The 18,555-nt window shown below is 43.7% G+C and overlaps 1 protein-coding gene and 1 long non-coding RNA gene across 2 annotated transcripts in view; one reads left to right on the top strand and one right to left on the bottom strand.

The window, feature by feature from the left end:
• Positions 1-5,348: 5,348 nt before the first annotated feature.
• On the bottom strand, positions 5,349-11,085 carry LOC309880333. Its single transcript, XR_014317946.1, has 3 exons — positions 11,015-11,085; positions 7,779-7,842; positions 5,349-5,371 (listed from the first exon to the last, which is right to left on the bottom strand). It is a non-coding gene; the product is annotated as an uncharacterized lncRNA (long non-coding RNA).
• Positions 10,191-18,555, top strand: part of INPP5F (inositol polyphosphate-5-phosphatase F) — a 39,025-nt gene continuing 30,660 nt past the window's right edge. The window contains exon 1 of the mRNA XM_082765181.1: positions 10,191-10,433. Within this exon, the coding sequence (XP_082621307.1) occupies positions 10,337-10,433 (97 nt within the window). The 5' untranslated portion in view covers positions 10,191-10,336. The remainder of the gene's footprint in view (positions 10,434-18,555) is intronic.

The following is an 18,555-nucleotide window of genomic DNA, read 5'->3' as shown; positions in this document are numbered from 1 at the left end:
ATCCTTTCTGAAAGGAAAATCTCTTTTTTTTTTTTTTTTTTTTTTTTTTATGTGAACTATTTTGCTCTTAAAAAGCAACCCAAGTTTAAAAGTAAAAAAGGAGGTAAACTCTTCTAAAGGGTAATAAGCCTTCTAATCTGCTGTCAGACTTTTTAAAAATCTTACTTTCTGAATCTCTCTTCAATGAGGTGCTAACAGGTTTCCATCCTATCTTTTATTAAATTTATTTTGCTGACACTGAGTGTGAGCAAAACTTTATTGTGTCAGCAAAAATTTATTTTCCAAGACACCAAGTTCAATATTGTTTCACATACAGAAGCACGAGCAAGACAGTATTGTCTTTGAAACATTTCCATACAAGCCTAAATTCTGACCTCACCTCACCCTGGTTGTGAGAAAGCCTGTTTTACAACGCCTACACTGAACATTTCTTTTATAAAAGGACAGGTATCTGTAGGTCTGGAAAGGAAAGTTTCTTGTATGAAAAATGTGCAAAAGCTCCCACTTGCGGAAAATGAGTCTGTTGTGTGGATTTCTTTGATGCTTTCTGAAAAATGGGATTAATGCTCAATCAGCCTTTAATAAATGAAAAGACTAAACTGGGCCTGTGCAGTAAAAAATATAATCTATTTAGTGAAGGATTTTCTGTGTTTGAAATAGTCTACGCTGTACAATGCAAAACAACCAGAAAAACAATACGCCTACGTGATCAGATTGGGAAAAACAAGTGAAATCTGGTGTAAATTAGCTGTGGATTTTATTACAACGCTGGTGAAGACTGGCAGTCATTTACCTAGGAGAAACTAAGAATTAAATGTGGTCTCGGTATACTACAAATAGTATTTTAACTTACGAAGGTGGACCAAGGACACAAGAAGCAATCTTTCCATGTGTGATTGCACTTGCTTGGTAGACTGCAGGTGCAATCTGTAATTGTAGAATAAAATAAAACAACGTAATTGTAGGCAGTGAAAGCATTCCCATTTACTTTTGCAAATGGTCTCATTGATTTGATCTTAACAGAAAATGCAACACGGGGAAGTCAATATATTACCCATAGGGCACATGGCGTGTTGCAGATGTTAACCACACACACGTTTTGAACAGAAAATCGTATTGTTTTCCTACGTGCTCAGTGGAGTCAATGGAAATGTTCCCATTGGCAAATAAGATGTTTCCATGGGAAAGGAGGAAATGCCAGAGTCTCTCTGCCTGTAGAGATAACAGCTACAGTCGCCATATGAAAAAGTTATTCCAGTGGAAAAAAAAAAAAAAGTTAAAAATAAATTCTGGCAAAAATTCTTATGGTGAGCTGCTTTCCCTGGTTTCGAGAAAGTTTCCAATTGGTTTCCAAAAGGTAACATTCATGCCAGTGGTTTTGTCTTTTTCTGTTGTAAAACAACATATAAGCATTTTTCAGAATATTTAATATCAAAAAGACTTTTACAGGTATCTCTGAAGTGTTCTGGTGCTGACTGTTGGCTGTCACAAACCTCTTTTTATCTGCTGTGTTGCCAGTCAGAAGAGCCTACTGTGTTCCTTCTCTCCTGAGGAGGTTCCTTCCCAAAGCAGGCTTTCAGAGTGTCTGTTTAATGCCTAATATAACCCCTATAAAAAATCCACAGAAGCCATTTCAAAAACATTTCAGTCGGGAAGTCGCTCGAGCCCTTCTTGCATCACAGCTCATTGACCACGTCCCATGGCTGGGGAGCTGCCGTGTCAGGCTAGTAAATATCTGATTAAGGATTAGGTAAATTACAGAATCTGACCTGAATATTGTAGAAGCCCTCAACCATGGATGTGATTGAAGATAGTAGGAGTACAGCCTCGTGGATTTATTATTCATACTCCTGTATTAGTGGGACACTGTATTCAAGACATTTGAGGTGCAGAAAGAGGCAAACCAGTCTGTCTTGTCTGCAAATAACCAACCTGCAAGAAAAGCAGCAGGCAGAACAGCAGGCCAGCCGGACTGAACAGGGCTCACCAAGCTGACATGCAAAAAGGGAGCATATGGAAAACCTAAGTGCATATGGACTGCCAAGGAGGAATACAGATGCATCGCCTGGGCACACTGGGATGGAAATAGGAAGGCCAAAGCATGGCTAGATTTAAAACTGGCAAGGGGTATGAAGAAGAACGGCTTCTATAGCTACTTTGGCATCAAGATGACCTAAAAAAAGTGATCCCATTGCTGGGAGGCATCAGCAACCTTGTGATGACATAGAAAAGGCTGAGGCCCTTTTTTTTTGCCTCAGATTTTCTTTTTACTAATCTGCTATAAGGCCTCCCATGCCTCCTTGTCTAACTTTGGGTTCAGCAGTCCTCCCTGTGGTAGGAAGAAGAGCAATGTAGGGACTACTTAAACTGACATGCAAAGTTTTTGGGAACTGCTGGGGTGCATCCCAAAGTACTGAGGGATCTGGCTGATGTCACTGAAGGACTGCTTTTTATCTTCATCACAGAACTTGACAGTTCTGTAAACTGCTAGACTGAATATACCTTATATACATCATAAGGTAGCAAAAATTACTTCCATTCCTTGTTGGATAGCTAAGTTAATGATGGCTCAACTTGGCAGTTCAAAGCAAAGCAGTAAATGTCCGCACCACAAAACTTCCACCAACTGCACCTGTGAGCTGGTATCTCTGATAGCAAAGGAGGCAGGATCTGAATATGACAATAAAATACAGGATTGCTTCAAATATGTTATAGGCATACTGACTGCCAAAGATGATTTCTCTGATGCTCATCTGGAAGCTACCAGAGCATGAAAGTCTCTCCAAACAAACAAAAATATTCCACCATTTCTTAATCACAGGCAAATAAGTAAAAACCCTCACGTTCTCTTACACAGTTGTTTCTGAAACTGATGGCATCCATCTCAGGAAGAGCTGTGTATTTATCCAACCTAGCCAGTCAATTGTACTTGCAGGCCCGGACTGTTGCTAAATCAGATCACTTCCCATTAATCAACATTTAAATTTGAAATCAAGCTGTGGGCAATCAGGTAACACTGAGAGTGAGAGTGCATGACTAATGCCTGTGCATTTCCTTCCTGTTAGCTATTGTCAATGAATTGCAAAAATGTGAAGTTCCTTCTCCTTTTTTTTTTTTTTTTTATTATTATTTTTTTCTTTTTTTTCTCACTAGCTGAGGCTCACGAGCTTATGAAAACACTGTCCAGCTGTGAATCTAAGGAAACCGCATTGAATGTAAACAGAAAACTACCCAAGGGGAAAAAAAAAACAACTGATCAAAGGGTGAACAAGGGCAAAGCAAAGTCTGTCCTTGAATTCCTGCAAGGAGCTCTGAATTATTTTAACGGCAACCCTATGCCCTGCACTACTGCACTGAACTGCCTGGAAAATGCACACAGAACGGAGCTGCTGCTGCAAACAGCAGTGAAAAATGTCCAGCACGTGATAGAGCAGACTGCACAGAAATAGAGAAAAGAGATGGGAGCAAATCCCGTCAAGGTATTTGGTTCCCAGTCTTAAACCAGGAAAGTTCTGAATCCCGTGCTCGTTTTAAAAGGCAGAAATGTCTCATTAAATATAATTTAATTTATAAATCTAAAGTCAAGCATACAGTAAATGTTTTTTGAGACTGATTGTTCAGTACCCTCCAAAATCAAGTGCTTGCCTGGGTCTTGATTGTGAACGTGCAATAAGGAGATTTCTCATTTCTGAATGTCCTTCAGTCGTGTTGTGTAGCATAACCGACAGACATATCCGAATAATATGCTAGTGGAGAAATGTTGTGTCAGAGAGCAATGAGCCCTTTCAAAGCACAGTTTTGGAACAGTGCTGCTCAATGCGAAGGAGTTGAATACTGGTTGGTGTAGCTGTGCGTGTTGTAGTGTGGCAAATACCAAGTCCAGTTCAACTCTCACTGACAGGGTGGAGTCCACAGCAGTGGGCAGGGCATCTTTCTTCCTGTCATTTAAAAACTGAAAAAAAAGGAAATGAAGGAATGGTGGCACTGAATAAGGTGTCTGCTTGCACTGCCTAGAAGACGATGACAAATATTTAATGTAGGCAGGTGTGTAAAATTGGCAGCTAAAAGAGGATCTTCTACCTGCTGAGAGTTAATTTCTCAAATACCTGCCTCATCACCCATCTGAGTGAATCTTGGCCCCAAACCATTCTCAAATTTCTTTTTTCCTTAAGGCATCACACATTTCTCTGTGAAACAGCGAGTGCAGGCAATGCTGCAGCTACTGCTTCCTGGGTCTCATTAACAGAAGCACCTGCTCTGCCCTGCTCATGTACCAGGCGGGGAAATGAGTGAGGAGAAGAGCAAAACTCAAGAATCTCTTTCAGTTGTCATTTGCCAGCTTCTTTGCAGGGTCACAGAGTGACATCTCTCCAGCAGAAGGTTTCTACTGAGCAGAGCATCTGAAAAACCTTAGGGTCTTGCTGCTCCTCACCCTTTCCTCTTAGGCAGCTAAAAGCTTTCTTTGCAGAGCAGGAACTTTCACTTAGAGACACAAACTACGTCCCAGTGCAGTCTATTTATTTAACTTGCAGTTTTACAGTCCTTTCTCTTCTTGGGCTAGGCTTGGTTTTATTGCACTATAAATGTTTCTCATTTACAAGTAAGGAAACAGCACAATGGTGTTCTGCTAGGAGAGCTGCCTGCATCCGTCTGTTGCTAAGAGTCTTTCTGTGTCTGCTTGCCTTCCTCCCCTTCCTAATTGTTTTTATCTATTTATTTCCTTGACGTTAATTTCAATTCTAATCAGCAACTACAAACTCATGCCTGGTGTTTATGACATTCTTTCTGCACTCTGATTCAGTTCAGATTTTGCTGTACTTAACACATTTTTTTTTCTCAATTCTTACCCTAATTTTTCCTATTTGAAGGAAGTATTTCTTTTTAAAGAAATGTTATACAGAACCAGTAATGCTTCCTAAACCCTGCCCGCTTGCATCATTCAAGCAGTATAAAATGTCAGATCCTGGCAGTCATCGGTCAGATTAAAGACTGCTGGCAGAACGCCAGAAGAGCTGTTTTTTTTTTTCACCACCTATTGCCTTCTCCCAGGACTTTAAAAGGTGCCTCAGGACAGAGATGCATAGCAGACTGAAAAGAAGGGACCTGAAGCCCATGTTCCTAACGAGATATCCTTGAGATGCAAGTTTCAGTAGCTTCTGTAGCTGATGCCAGAATAGGAACAGAAAATAAAGAGATGTACCTTTCCTTTTGAAACTCCCATTCACTTGATGTTAACAGCAGGAAAGGATTTGGTAACCATCTAAAAACGTCTGTGTGGTCCAGCGGCCAATACTGTCCAGGCATCAGAAATATTTTTCTTCTCTCCCAGGCCTGCTCACAGCTCTTCTGGCCTCACGCCCCTAGAGTACCCCTGTTCAGTGAGACAAGAAAGAATGGGAAGAAATTAAGGCAGGAGCTAGTCCATGAATGCAGATGCTACAGGCAACAGAGAGAGATAACAGGAGAGAACAGGAAAAAGGAAAAAGAGAGGAAGAATTTGGAAAAATGAAAGAATGATCCAGAAAATAAGACAGAGAAAACTACTAAGGAAGTATCTTTTTTTTTTTTTTTTTTTTTTTTTTTTTTTTTTTTTTTCCAGAAATACACAGCAGCTGTAGGTTGTTTTTGTAATGATAAACTAACACTGTATAGAACATTTCACCGTCAAGAAATTAGAGTATTTATTAAATAAGGTGAGCAGAGGAGAGAAAGGGAAATGCATGGGAAAGAACAGAGAGGCTTTGGGGGCAAAGGAAGAATCCCACTGAAACATAAAGCCCTCATCTCTTCTGAATACAGATCTTCTCTGTTGTCCCCTGGAATAATTCTTAAGTGAGTATCTTTCACATTTAATTTATACAGAGGCATTTTTTAATCTAAGAGCCTGACACTCTTTCCAAACTCTGCTTCGCCTATTTTAACTTGCAGGGCAGAGGTTTTATTAGCTTTAATGCATTGTGGAAAGGTCAAAACGAAATTTCAGGTCGCTAATGCTGTCTGGTACAGCTGAACATGCAGTCTCATCCAGACCATTTGTTAGGCAGCAAAATTTATCAGAAGTCAAATGTTTTTGGTAGCCCTGCAATTGCAGAGAGTCCAAAGCCTTATTATGTATGCATTTCATCAGAAGGCTTCCGTCATTAATACAACATTTTTGTTTCAAAATTTGTAAACAGTCCCAGAGAGTGAAAATGTGTTTCTATTTTTGTTTATGCTGGGCCTTTTTTTCCCAAGCAGTAAAGAATCTTCTATTGAAAGTTGTCTATACACCCATTTCAAAATTTATTCTCATGAATATAGCATTAACTGATATTAATACTGCAATATGGAGGAAAAATATGTCTGTTAAACAAGCTACCAGAGCTGCCCCAGGGAAAAGGCTAGTCATGAGAGACTAGAGATCACATCTGTCACTTGTAAAAGGACTGCATGTTGTTATATCCACTGCCAAAATTATCTGCTTCCCATGTGTTACATTAATACTTCTGCATCTTGGCTTCATTTTCTTGAGGTCAATGAAAGATGAGTGGAAGTTTTATATGTGTTTGTAGAACCATGGCCTGTGGATGCTGTGTGAAGCAGAGGTCAATTCGGCTAATATTATTTAAGTCATTTACCACTCAGGCTAGACAGGACCTAGGACAACTATTGCTGAAGTTGTTTTCCAGGGAAATGAAACAAAAAAAAAGAAGCAAACAGCTGTAATAGTGCCTTAAACCAGCATGAACTACAGGAGAAAAATACTCAGATTTAAATGGAAAAATATTTTTTCTTCACAGAATACCACATACATTGTTCTTCTGGATATACATTCTTGGCCTACAGGATTACTCTGTAGTTTTCCATAAAATACTTTTAAAGGTATTGTAGGAACTACTAGCACATCCTTCTTGGAGTGACATTTTTCAGTGCTGGCTTATTTATAAATGTATATGCAAAAGACTTAAGTAATACCAAACATTTGCCACCATTAGATCTTTTTTTGGAGCTTAGAAAACGCCCATCTCTTCCTCCCAGCAACTTTCTACTGTCTACGATGATGAACCAAACAAGCTAATGAGCTTGATCCGTCCTGTCTGTCTTCCTTGTGTGACATAAAACATAGATCTACTTTTTATATTCCCGTTGGAACGTCAAGATTGTTTCAGAAAGCTTCAAGAAAAGCCTTCATCTTCATGACATTCATTCTGATTTGATTGCAATGTTACTAAATTAGTTCTGAAACAATTTCTCCTCATGCTAGATACTGACACTGCAGACAGCAAAGGACAGTCCGAAGAATCAGTGCATCAACAGAATTCCCTCTGACTTACACGGTATCTGTGAAGAAAATTGATGGGATGGAGGATGAAAGCAAAATAAAATACACTGAAGAGTTTTAAGTATCTGCTTAAGGTCTGTTTATTACAAAGTGATTCATTAGATTGCTTAACAAGGATGGATTTAAGTATACAATAACTGTTAAGCAAATGTTGAAATGGAATTGACAATTAACTACTTAGTTAATTGTAAAAACTCATGTTCCATACTTAAAATCTCTCTGAAACTTCAAACTCACAAAGCTCTACAAAAATGCTGTCTTCAGCATTTTGTATTTGTCATTTTCCTGGTGCGTTCAATAGCTATGTAACAGCACGAGTTTAGAAAGTTGGATGTGAATAATCTTTAATGACTTTATTAGAAGCACAATTAACACTTTAAACATATAAGCACTTTTACTACTTTTTTTTTTTTTTTTTTTTTTTTTTTTTATCCAAAGAACCAAATGATTTCATTACCTTGCTTTCAGATTCCTTTTTGCGGGAAAAAAACACCTCTTCAAGGATTTATATTGGTGTAACACTGAAATAAAATAAAATAAAAATAAATCTACATCTTCTAAATACTGTGAATCATGGACCAATTAATCCGAACAACAATCCTTTGTAAAAATTACAGTAGAGCAAATAAGATGTGAACACAAAATACTACTTCTTACACAAAGGATAACGTAGCTTCATTTGCTGTGTACTTTTAGAGTCTAATGAAACAAGAGGAAAGTGGTGCACCATAGTGAATGTGAAAGCCGTACCATGCCCTTGGATATGGGCATGTACAGCAATACTAAGAAGAAGCTTTAATTGCCTGTGTTTACTTAAATGCACAGTTTTAAACATACGCCCTCAAGAGGAAGTCTTTCAATATAAGGTCTGTGGAACAATCCAACCCTTCACTGCCTTGCTGGGTATGTTTGATAGGCCTTTGACAGTACACGACATTGTGTTTATCACAGAATCCTAGAACCATTAGGGTTGTAAAAGCCCTCCAAGATCCTCTGGTCCAACCGCCCCCCTACCACCAATGTCACCCACTAAACCATATCCCCAAGCACCACGTCCAACCTCTCCTTGAACACCCCCAGGGACGGTGCCACTACCACCTCCCTGGGCAACCCGTCCCAACACCTGGCTGCTCTTTCTGAGAAGAAATGGCTCCTCATTGCCAGCCTGAACCTCCCCTGGCACAAACTGAGGCCATTCCCTCTGGTCCTATCACAGTTACCTGTGAGAAGAGGCCGACCCCAGCTCCCCACACCTTCCTTTCAGGGAGCTGTAGAGAGCAATGCGGTCTCCTCTGAGCCTGTTCTCTCCAGGCTGAACATCCCCAGTGCCCTCAGCCTCTCCCCATAGGACTTGTTTCCCAGGCCCTTCCCCAGCTTCATGGCCCTCCTCTGGATGCTCTCCAGGACCTCGCTGTCCTTGTAGTGAGGGGCCCAAAGCTGAACCCAGCGCAGAGCACAGGGGGCGATCACCTCCCCGGCCCTGCTGGCTGCACCATCCCTGACACGAGCAGGGTGCCGCTGGCCTTGCCCACCTGGGCACACTGCCGGCTTGTGTTGAGGTGAGCACTGACCAGCTCCCCCAGCTCCTTTTTCAGTGCACAGCTTTCCAGCCCCTCTGCCCCCACCCCGTAGCACTGCACGGGGTTGTTGTGACCAAAGTGCAGGACCTGACACTTGGCCATGTTGAACCTCATCCCCTTGGCCTCTGCCCATAGATCCAACCTGACCAGGTCCCTCTGCAGGGACTTTCCATCCTCCAGCAGATGGATACTTCCTCCTAACTTGCTGTCATCTGAAAACTCACTGAAGGGGCACTCAATTCCCTCATCCAAGTCATCAATTAAGATATTAAAATGGGAACATCAAGAAGAAGACAAAAGAGATCTATTTATGAAAATGCTGAGAAGCCATTTAAACCCGTCTCTTGCCTAATACCTGCTGGCCTGGCCTGACTGGCACAATCTGCCCCTGAATGGACGCCACACGCAGGAATGTGGCAGGCCAGCGCCGTGCTGGGAGCTGCAGGACAGTCACCAAGCTCAGCATTTTCAGTCAGGATCTGCAGCCAAGAAGGGGAAGGAAGGGTGGGCGTCCTTTGCATACCCGCCCTGTGTCCTTTGCATACCTGCCCTGGGGAAAACAGGGGCGGGTGCTAGCATCTATTACCACTGCGAGTAGAGTCCAGTTCCCTTCATAGGGTTCCTGCATTAGTTACAGGTATGTGGGAATGACAGCGCAGATCAGAGGTCTGACGTGAGATTTAAAATAAAAAACTTAAACTATACACAGAATTATATATTTAAATTTAAAATTGTATAAAGCTTTGGAAAGGGTTTATATAGAGGGTCTATATTCTATAGGGGTCTATATTCTAAAGGGTCTATATTCTATATAGAAGTCCACCCTTCTAGCGAAATTTCAGAAAATCAGTCATTAAGAAGGGTGGACAAATACAAGATGAGGAAATCTCTTTTCATGTACCATGCACAACTGCTGAGGCGGGACGTGACTGCATTTTCAGGACAAAATTTATTTTCTGGGGACACAGCGAAGCCAACGAGCCCAGCCCTGCCCGGCTGGCTGGGCGTGTGGTGGGGCGTTTTTTTGCGAGGACTGCTTTGTAACGTGGGTCCCCAACTCCTGGGAGGGGAGCAGGGAAGGAGGAGAACCCCTTTGGGCTGAGGGGGCTGAGGGGGCTGTAGGGTGTGACAGGGGCTGAGGGGCTGTGTGGCGGGCAGGGCCCCGCGCTGCTCCTTTAAGCCCTCGGTGGGCGGGGCCAGCGGGCGGGGTCACGTGCGGCGCAGCGGCCGGAACGCAGGGAGCGCCCCGAGCCCGGGCGGCGCCGGGACCCCGAGGGGGGAGCGGGAGCGGCGCGGGGTGGGGGAGGCGGGCAGCGCGCGCGCAGCGGGGCCGTGCGCGTCCCCGCGGCCGTGCCCGCGCTTCGCGTCGGGAGCGCGCCTCCCCCGCCCCTCAGCCGGCGCTGCGCGGCCTCAGGCAGGCAGGCAGGGAGGCAGGATGGAGCTGTTCCAAGCCCAGGACCACTACATCCTGCAGAGCGGCGAGCGGGCGCTCTGGTGCAGCCGCAGGGACGGCCGCCTGCAGCTGAGGGCCGGTGAGGGAAAATGGCAGCGGCGGGGGGCGGCTCGAAATGGCGGGCGGGGGGGCCCGGGGGGGAGGGGGGGGGGGCGGCGAGGGGGTCCTGAGGGGGGTCATGAGGGAAGAGGGGGGTCCTGGGGCTGTGAGGGGGGTCTGGGAGGGGAGAGGGGGTCCCTGGGGGGGATTTTTGGGTCCCTGGGAGGGATTTTTGGGTCCCTGGGGGGGATTTTTGGATCCTTGGGGGGGATTTTTGGGTCTCTGAGGGGAGTCATGAGGGAAGAGGGGGGTCCTGGGGCTATGAGGGGGGTCTCTGAGGGGAGAGGGGGTCCCTGAGGGGTTTCCTTGCCTCTCTGAGGAGTGCAGCTGAAGGGTGCCAGGGCTGTGTCCTAAGCAGCTGGGTATGTGCTGTGTGGCACAGGGTATGTGCTGTGTGGCCCATCACGCAGCTGTTACTTACAGCTTTCCGAAAGTGGGGTCTGTGTTAACCCCTAAACACATATAGGACCAGCTCTGGGTGAGTACAGCCCGCTCCGTGAGCCTTAAAAGGCTGGGGCAAGCTCTGGGTGAGCAGCGGCTCTCAGGTGTTTATCCACAGACCTGTTTGTCGCCCTGCTCCGTCCCGTGTCGCGTCCTCACGCTTCAGTCCCGGTGCTTTTGTCCTTTTGGTGCCGTTCCTGTGCGTCTCTTGGGTGATATTGCAGCCCGTCGGGTGTAACGTGACGTCTCGCTCCCCGTTCCAGGTCGGAGGTCTGGCAGCGCTAAGCTGATAAATCACCTCACAAAACACCTCGTGGTCCGCGAGACAGCAGTGCAGCTGGTCAAGGAAATGCGTGTTTTCACACAAACTCAGTGTTAAATTTGCTGTATTGTAAATACAACAGGCATAAAAGCTCTTATTCTACCCGGAGTAACAAAAGCACAAACTCGCGGGCTGGTTCTGGAGGCAGCTGTTTGGAAGCTTGGGTTTGAAGCATCAGTCACTTGTTTTCATGCAGCTGCTGCTGTGATTTCCCGGAGCCCATCGGCTTCGGGGAGGCTTTGCCAGGGCTCAGCAGTCTGTCCGTGTGCTCCTAAGCAGGACTTTGTCTGTAATGGGACTCTGCGCTTCCAGTCCGAATAAATGCGATGCCTGTTGTGCACGACCCGCCGAGTAATGAAAAGTAACCTGAGAGTTAAGTCTCCTAGCCTGCTTGGTGTTCTTGTTAGTCACTCTTTCCTATTTCAGTGGATTTTTGGTTTTGTTTTTCCAACTCTGTGGCTCTGGATGGTCTTAGTGAAAATGGGTTCTAGTAGGGTGAAATGGGATGCCTTGCTGGGTAGGCTGAAAGGAAGCCTGAGAAGGGAGCACTTTGATCGCAGACTGATTTTCTTGGGTCAATAACTCTTCTGTATGTGAGGGCAGAGCTGGATATCCCCGAACTGGACAGTTTTATTACATTGGACCAATTATAATCAAGGCCACGGAGCGGAAGTGAGTAAATAGATTGCTGTGTGATGAGTCAGTGCTGAATTAAAAAAAAAAAAAACAAAACAAAGTCATAACTTGTATGCATTGACATGTTGAATAGTCTGTTGAAAGGCTATGATCTAACTGTGTCTCTACCAGTTTTTGGAAGCCTTGACTTAATTCTGAGCAGAATTTTGGGGGCAGAGTAAATCATTACACATCCGTGGGTTGAAACAGGCAGTCCTGGCAAACCTTGCAAAGCATTGCTTTATATGACAGGTCTAAGTCTAAGGAGCTGAAACTGAGCTTTATAACACTCTCCTCCCTCAACCATAAGGGCGCGTTCAGAAACTTGCTCATCTTGAAAACTGTATTTCAGACTTCTTTGAATCGTGGCGAGAATTTGGATTAAAAACAAAACAGCAACAAAACAGTGAACTTGTAAATATTTGCCGTAAACAAAGTCTGGGGCTGGCCGAGGTCATGCCTGCGTTTACATGATGTCTCTCTCTGTTGGTGTTTTTCTTCTGTGAAGTGAAAGTAGCAATTGAGTCACCTGCAGGCAATCTGAATCCTGTTGGCATCGCAGGTTGTTGGGGTTTCGATGTTCGCAGTGTGCCTCTTCCAGTGTGGTAGAAAAACGTTGTTTAACCCTGCTGTAAGCACCTCGCCTCAGATCTTGATCTGGAGTTTGTTCACGCGTAGCTTGCCCTGTTTGTGCTCTGCTCGGCTGCTCTCGGCCAGCGGTTGTATGTAGATTACGGCATGGTGTTATTGCTGTCACGGCTGTAATTTATTTATATCTGTGTGTGTATATATAAAAGAACAGACATCGTTAAGGCGCTGAATTCTTCTGTCACTAGAAAAAGGACAGACCCTCCTGCTGAGTGAAAGCTTCAGCTCTCGCTGTGTTGGCCTTGACGATCAATACCTTGAGCAGCGGTGCCAGACGAAACGAGACTGGGAGGGAGCAGTTGTTCCAGAAAGCAGGGCAGTGATGCTGTCCTCTCCACCCTGCCCAGCCTTCTCCCCACCCCTGCAGGAGGAACAGCCCCCACAGGTTTCTGAGCACGGCTCAGACAGGTATTTGGACCCAGCTTTTTGGCTCTGCACGTTCAGATTCCATGACCTGCTTGTAAGAGGGAGGCGGTGATAAGATGTCTCACCTCTGGAGCTTAACTAGGGGCAAACGAGCAGTCATCTATTATTAAATGCCTTAGGAAATTAGCGTTACCGTGTTGGTTTTCAGCTGTTGGAAATGGTTGTGAACGGCTGGTTCAGCAACTGAAGCAGTACCTCTCAATAGATATGTTTTAAAAAATAATGAATTGCATAGATATACATGTCTTTTTTTTCTAATGAGAGGCTTGTTACCAAACAGTATTTTTCAGAGTATTGAGGAAGAGATGTCCGGTTAGGTGTCTTCATCTGATAGCATGAAATCTGAACTGAGTCACAAGTTATAATGCAACCCAACATTCCAGCTCTGGGTGCTTGCCCTACTCCTCAGCGGCATTACAGAGTCACGGAACAGTTTCTTGTCAGAATCCCTGACATTCTTTTACAGTCAAAAATCATGAAGAAAATTCCTTTGAAGCCTAGTGAAGGTGAAGGCCTTGAGGACAGAAGCCCACATTTGCTTCATGTGAGGAGTGCTGCCCCGATCCCAGGGGATTTATCAGCAGGTTTAAGGCCCCAGAAGGGTCCTGCGCATCGCCCTGAGGGATGGCAGCCCATGTGTTAACTCTGGCTGCTGAACTAAATATGTCACACAAAACTGACTTCCTGAGGTGGCGTGCCTTAGAAATGGCCTGTCTGTTCTGGAAACTATTCCATGCCAGAGACTTGCAGCTTTAGAGTTCTCTCTGTTTTACGAGCTACTTCCTACGGGACCTCAAGCTGTTTTTTCTGACACTTCAGTTTCAGTTGTAGCAGTTGCGGAGCTGTTTCTCAGCAGTGCCTGCTCGTGCTGTTTGGTCCCCTTCCTTTGCTGTCAGCACAACATACGTGTGATGCGTGTGACAAACCAGATGTCAAACTGATCTGTGTTAAATGCAACCCAGCAAAAAAGGGTGCTCAGAACCAGCTAGCAGTTAGTTCCCTGTTGCTGCTTGCTCCTTCCTACAGAAGTGAGCAGGGACTAGAGGAGAGCTGTGTGCTGCTGCACATCTTTATCTACTCAAATACGTACATTAAAGAGTTTAGTACCTTCTGCCTGGGAGGTGAGATCTTCAAATGTATTTACCAGAGGGTTTTTCCTACTTTCCTTAAATAAGATGTGCTTTGTAATTTCACCCACTTTTTTTCTTTTTTTTTTTTTCTAAATGGATCCTAGTTAAACAAACCCTGGGACTTAACTGAGTATGCCACATGCTAACCTAGTTAGAAATAAATGTTGAGGTGAGGTGTTTCTGGTTTAGTTTCCTGTTGAATCTTACTGGCAGAAGTGAAGCTGAATGTAACGAGGCTGTCCCCATCTTTCCCCTTCTCCTCCTGACTCTCTTTTTATACAAAGAGATCAGGAATTGTCAAACTTGTCCCAAGTCAGATGCATAAAGTGTTCTGGAGTTCCTGCCTGCTCTGAAATGACTTTTCGCTTTAAGTAAATGAAAACCCTTTCAAGCTTGACATGCTGATTCTTGTGAGTTGACTGTTTGCTCTGTAAAGGAAAAGGTAACTATTTTGGTGTGTGTGTGGCAGAGTTTAATCAAATCTGCAGTTCAGGTGCTTTTGGGGCTCGTGTTTTGGTAGCAGAGGTCCCGCATCTTTGACCTCTCAGAGGTTAGTACTAACTGGTGAGATGGAGGAGATCAGATTTAACTGCGACAGCAATATTGACAGGAAACAGCCCTTCATTTGAGAGGGGTCTGCACCTATACCAAAGAGCTTGTGGCTTTTCCATCTGTGAGTGTCGATGTTCTTGTTACTGGCTTTGTCACCCAGAGGTGAGGGGGGTGTCTCAGCTGTATGTGCAAGTCAACATGAGAACTTTGTGGCAAGCTTTACAAAAACCTGTCTGAACTGCAGGGAAAGGCAAGTATTTCTTTCATGTGCCACTTAGGCTCTTTCAGAACAACTTCTTTGTTTTTGGAATGTGATTTTTGTTGTTTTTGTTATTTAATGGATACTATTCAGCCTGCAGGAAAGCTCAGGTTGCTGAAGTTCAGCTACTGGAAGCTGGCAGAGCTACCCTGCACCTGTGTGTAGGGGTGATCTCTGGTTTGACTCAGGCAGTAGCTACACTGTCCTTGACTAAGATACAGAGCTTTTTCTGGCATGGTAAGTGGGCAGTATGAAAATACTTTCCTTTTTCTGTTGAAAAACAAATGCTTCATAATGGAATTATCATTATGAGAAACTGGTGATGCTGTAGCTTTTGAGAGACTTCTAAAGACGCTGACCTGAAGGCTTTGGTGACCAGAGGAAGCGATTTGGTGGGCAGCTGGGCATTTCCTGGCAGTAGGGGTGAGGCTCCCAGCAGGAAAACATTCCTTCGCTGCTGTTCCAGCCTGTTGCATGCCAGCTGCAGCTGGAGCCCTGAAATGTCAGGGGACTTGGCCGTAACTTCCTCTAAACAGTTCCCTCCAACTGTGAGAGGTGTTGGATGGTGGCTTTAGGCTTTCTTTTAGAGGTAAACTCTGCAGAGTCATATCAAGCAGCTCTGAAACGTAGCTTAAATATTGAATCTTGTTGAAAGTCATTGTTAAGGCTCTGTATTGAGACTTAAGGCCCGGAGTCTGTCAGGCTATAATTTTTCCCTCAAGTGCGTCAAAGATTCGAGACAACAGATAAAAGTAATAAAAGCTTCTGTCAGTGTCTGGAGGTTTCATGATTCATGCTCAATATAATAAAGAACACAATTTTTTAATATACTTAAAGGTTTTGAGAGGAATACACATTTGGTAGCTCAGAATTTGCTTCTCGTAAGCATTACATTTGCTATAAACTTCTGAAAATTACTTGTGTTCATTGAACCTTCTATATTTGTTACAGAAATGCATATGGTTATTCCAACAGAAATTCCCACTTGCAATTAACAATCTGTATCTCTTGAAAACCCAGCATTCTGCCACACGAATCTAATTTGATTGGGGATGATTTAACTTGTTTTTCCCAATTTAGAGAGCTTTCGCAAGCTTATTTTCAGTCATGACTTAGCCATACTGCTTACTCTTGCAAGTATCACTTGGAAAATCTTAGCCAGGAAATAACACATGGCAAGAGGGAATATGAAAACAAAGAGCCCACTTAAGAGGGGGTGTGGGTGGATACATGCAGGTTTTTCTTCTCCCTCTGAGTAAACTTTTTGTGTAGTGCTTTAATTCTTGTAGGTGGGACTCACGTTTCCAGCTGGTGGTCTTCAGTTTTAGCAGCTGATTGTATTTGAAATATACTCTTTATCCTTTAGTTGCCAAAGTCACTGCATTTATGTCTTCACAGGAAACCGAGTAATAGGAGCAAATATCAAGAAGGCACGAGAAACCTTTAAACAGATTTCTGGAGGAGAAATTTAGAAATAGCACAAATTTCTTTTATGAAAGCTCTGCTTTGGTAAACACATATCATCACTCAATAATGCATTGCATATGCTTGTTCCAAACACCTCTACCTCCCAAAAATAAGACAAGGAATTATTTTCTGAATAGCTGAACTGACATTAATAGAATTCCACCTGAAAACGTTGGTCTTCATTTTAAGGAAGAAATCTTACTTGACTAGAAGCCCTGAAACAGCGTTTGTGTTGTCTGTGGAAAACTGAACACAAGCAACTTGAAAGCGTTGTAAGCTTGAAGCTCTGTGTGCCGCAAGTCTTGGTCTCTGATAACGTGCTAGGGATGGTTGGCAAGATCACATGAACGTGCTGAGGTAAATAAATGGCTTGAAATGTGACAGTGCTGAGGTTTAAAGAACAAAACAGAACTCAGAGCCAAATTTAGAAGTGCATGACACTGCCTGGGGGCAGTTGCAAAGTGTGAATGACAAGTGTGGTTGCTCTATTGCTAATTGGGAGCTTGGGTTTGTTTTTGCCACATTTGTTTAGAACAGCAGCAGCGTTCCCACAAATGACCGATGTTTAGCTTTTCTCAGTGCTAAAATGGTTTTAGTAATGTTCAAGTGATACATGGCTTGTCATTTGGTTCTACATAATCTATTCATCCCCAGCAGTTACTTAAACAACAATAAAAATCTACCTAGCGTGGCATGAAATCCTTTGCTTTCTGTTCAGATACATGAATTAAGGGCTGCATTCAGAGTACGCAAATCCAATTTGTTCTGCAGTATCTCCTGCAGTTGTCTTCTGTAATTCTAAAATGATCATGCTTGTTTCTGTTGAAATATCAAACTGTTGAGAATACGCTTGTGTAGAAAGAGGCACCAAATTGTTTTTTTAAGTTAATTTTGAGGCAGTTTTCCAGTCCATGCTATTCACCGCTGAGTGCTTTAAATGTGATGGGTAGTAGAGGACATGCATGTTTTAGTTTTTGGATCCTTCTATGTAACTCATCCAAAGCATGTGTACAAAAAGAAATGTTTGAATAATGTTACAGAGCATGTATACTGTTAGAGTTACTTAGTCACGGTTCCTGTTAGAGTCACGCTTTCCTTCTGTAATATGAAGAAGCTTTTCAATCAGCTACAAGACTCTCCAGAATGCTTATAGCCTAAAGCAGAGCTGTGCTTTCTGAGCAAAATATGCTGACTGGGAAAAACAAGGAAAGGGGACTGAATAGAGGCAGAAATCTTTGGCTAGAAGTAACTCTTATGCAAAGGATTTCTTAGTCACTGAAGTGCAGCCTGCTTATTCCGAGCTGTTTCCTCCTCAGTGTTTTTAAGGGAGCAAGGGGCCCTACAGGTGCAGAACAAGCTGAGGTGATGCTTTCTTTACAACCGCGGTCCCAAGTGAAGAGGTGAGCTCCTCCAAGGATGCTAAATCAAAGAGGCACATCACAGAAATGGTTAACCTCAAAAGAATAGGCAACACGGTACCGAGTAAGTACAACAACAGGACTGAGGATTTTAGGCCAGAGCAGCAAAAAACTAACTTCACTGTAGGTCTGAGATGTTCCAGTTTAACAAAACTGTCTTGTGGGCAGGGGATGGGGTTGATGGCAGCCTTCTCAAACTTGGTGTCCATGAATGACTTACAGAAAGCTTTTGTTTTGTTTTTAACTTGGTGGAAGGGGCCTGGGAGTTGAATTCAGTGAGTGTGACGTTCAGCTTGCTCCCGATGAGTTGATGAAGCTGTGTGTGTAAAAGAAGACTGCTGGATGGCTTGTTAAGGCACGCTAATGGAGTGTGCTGTAGTTATTTTGTTGTTAAGTAATCCATATGTGGGGAGCAGGGGCAACTAGAACAGCCTCCTGAGGTGGTTTCTAATACTTCATAATTAGCAATTAGAGTATTTTTTTGGTTTAATTGGATCTGCCAGCACTGTATGCCTTAGAACCGGCCTCAGAACAACTGCTAATAGCAGTTTGTCACGTGTAGTGCAGGAGTTCCTTCCCCAATTACTTGTCATATTGGATACTCTCTAGACAACTGAATCTCCTCCATATGCTTTTCTATTTTCCTGAGCAGTGCCTGGTGACTCGGGGGATTTTGCAACTGCGGCAGAACACAAAGAAGTGTATTTACCAACACAAGTAGTAAGGACTCTTCTGTGAGGTGCATTCTCAGGGCTTGCATCCTG

Source organism: Aythya marila, assembly GCF_965140915.1.
Source record: "Aythya marila genome assembly, chromosome: 7".
Classification (NCBI taxonomy): domain Eukaryota; kingdom Metazoa; phylum Chordata; class Aves; order Anseriformes; family Anatidae; genus Aythya; species Aythya marila.
This window is presented reverse-complemented; position numbering and strand designations above follow the sequence as displayed.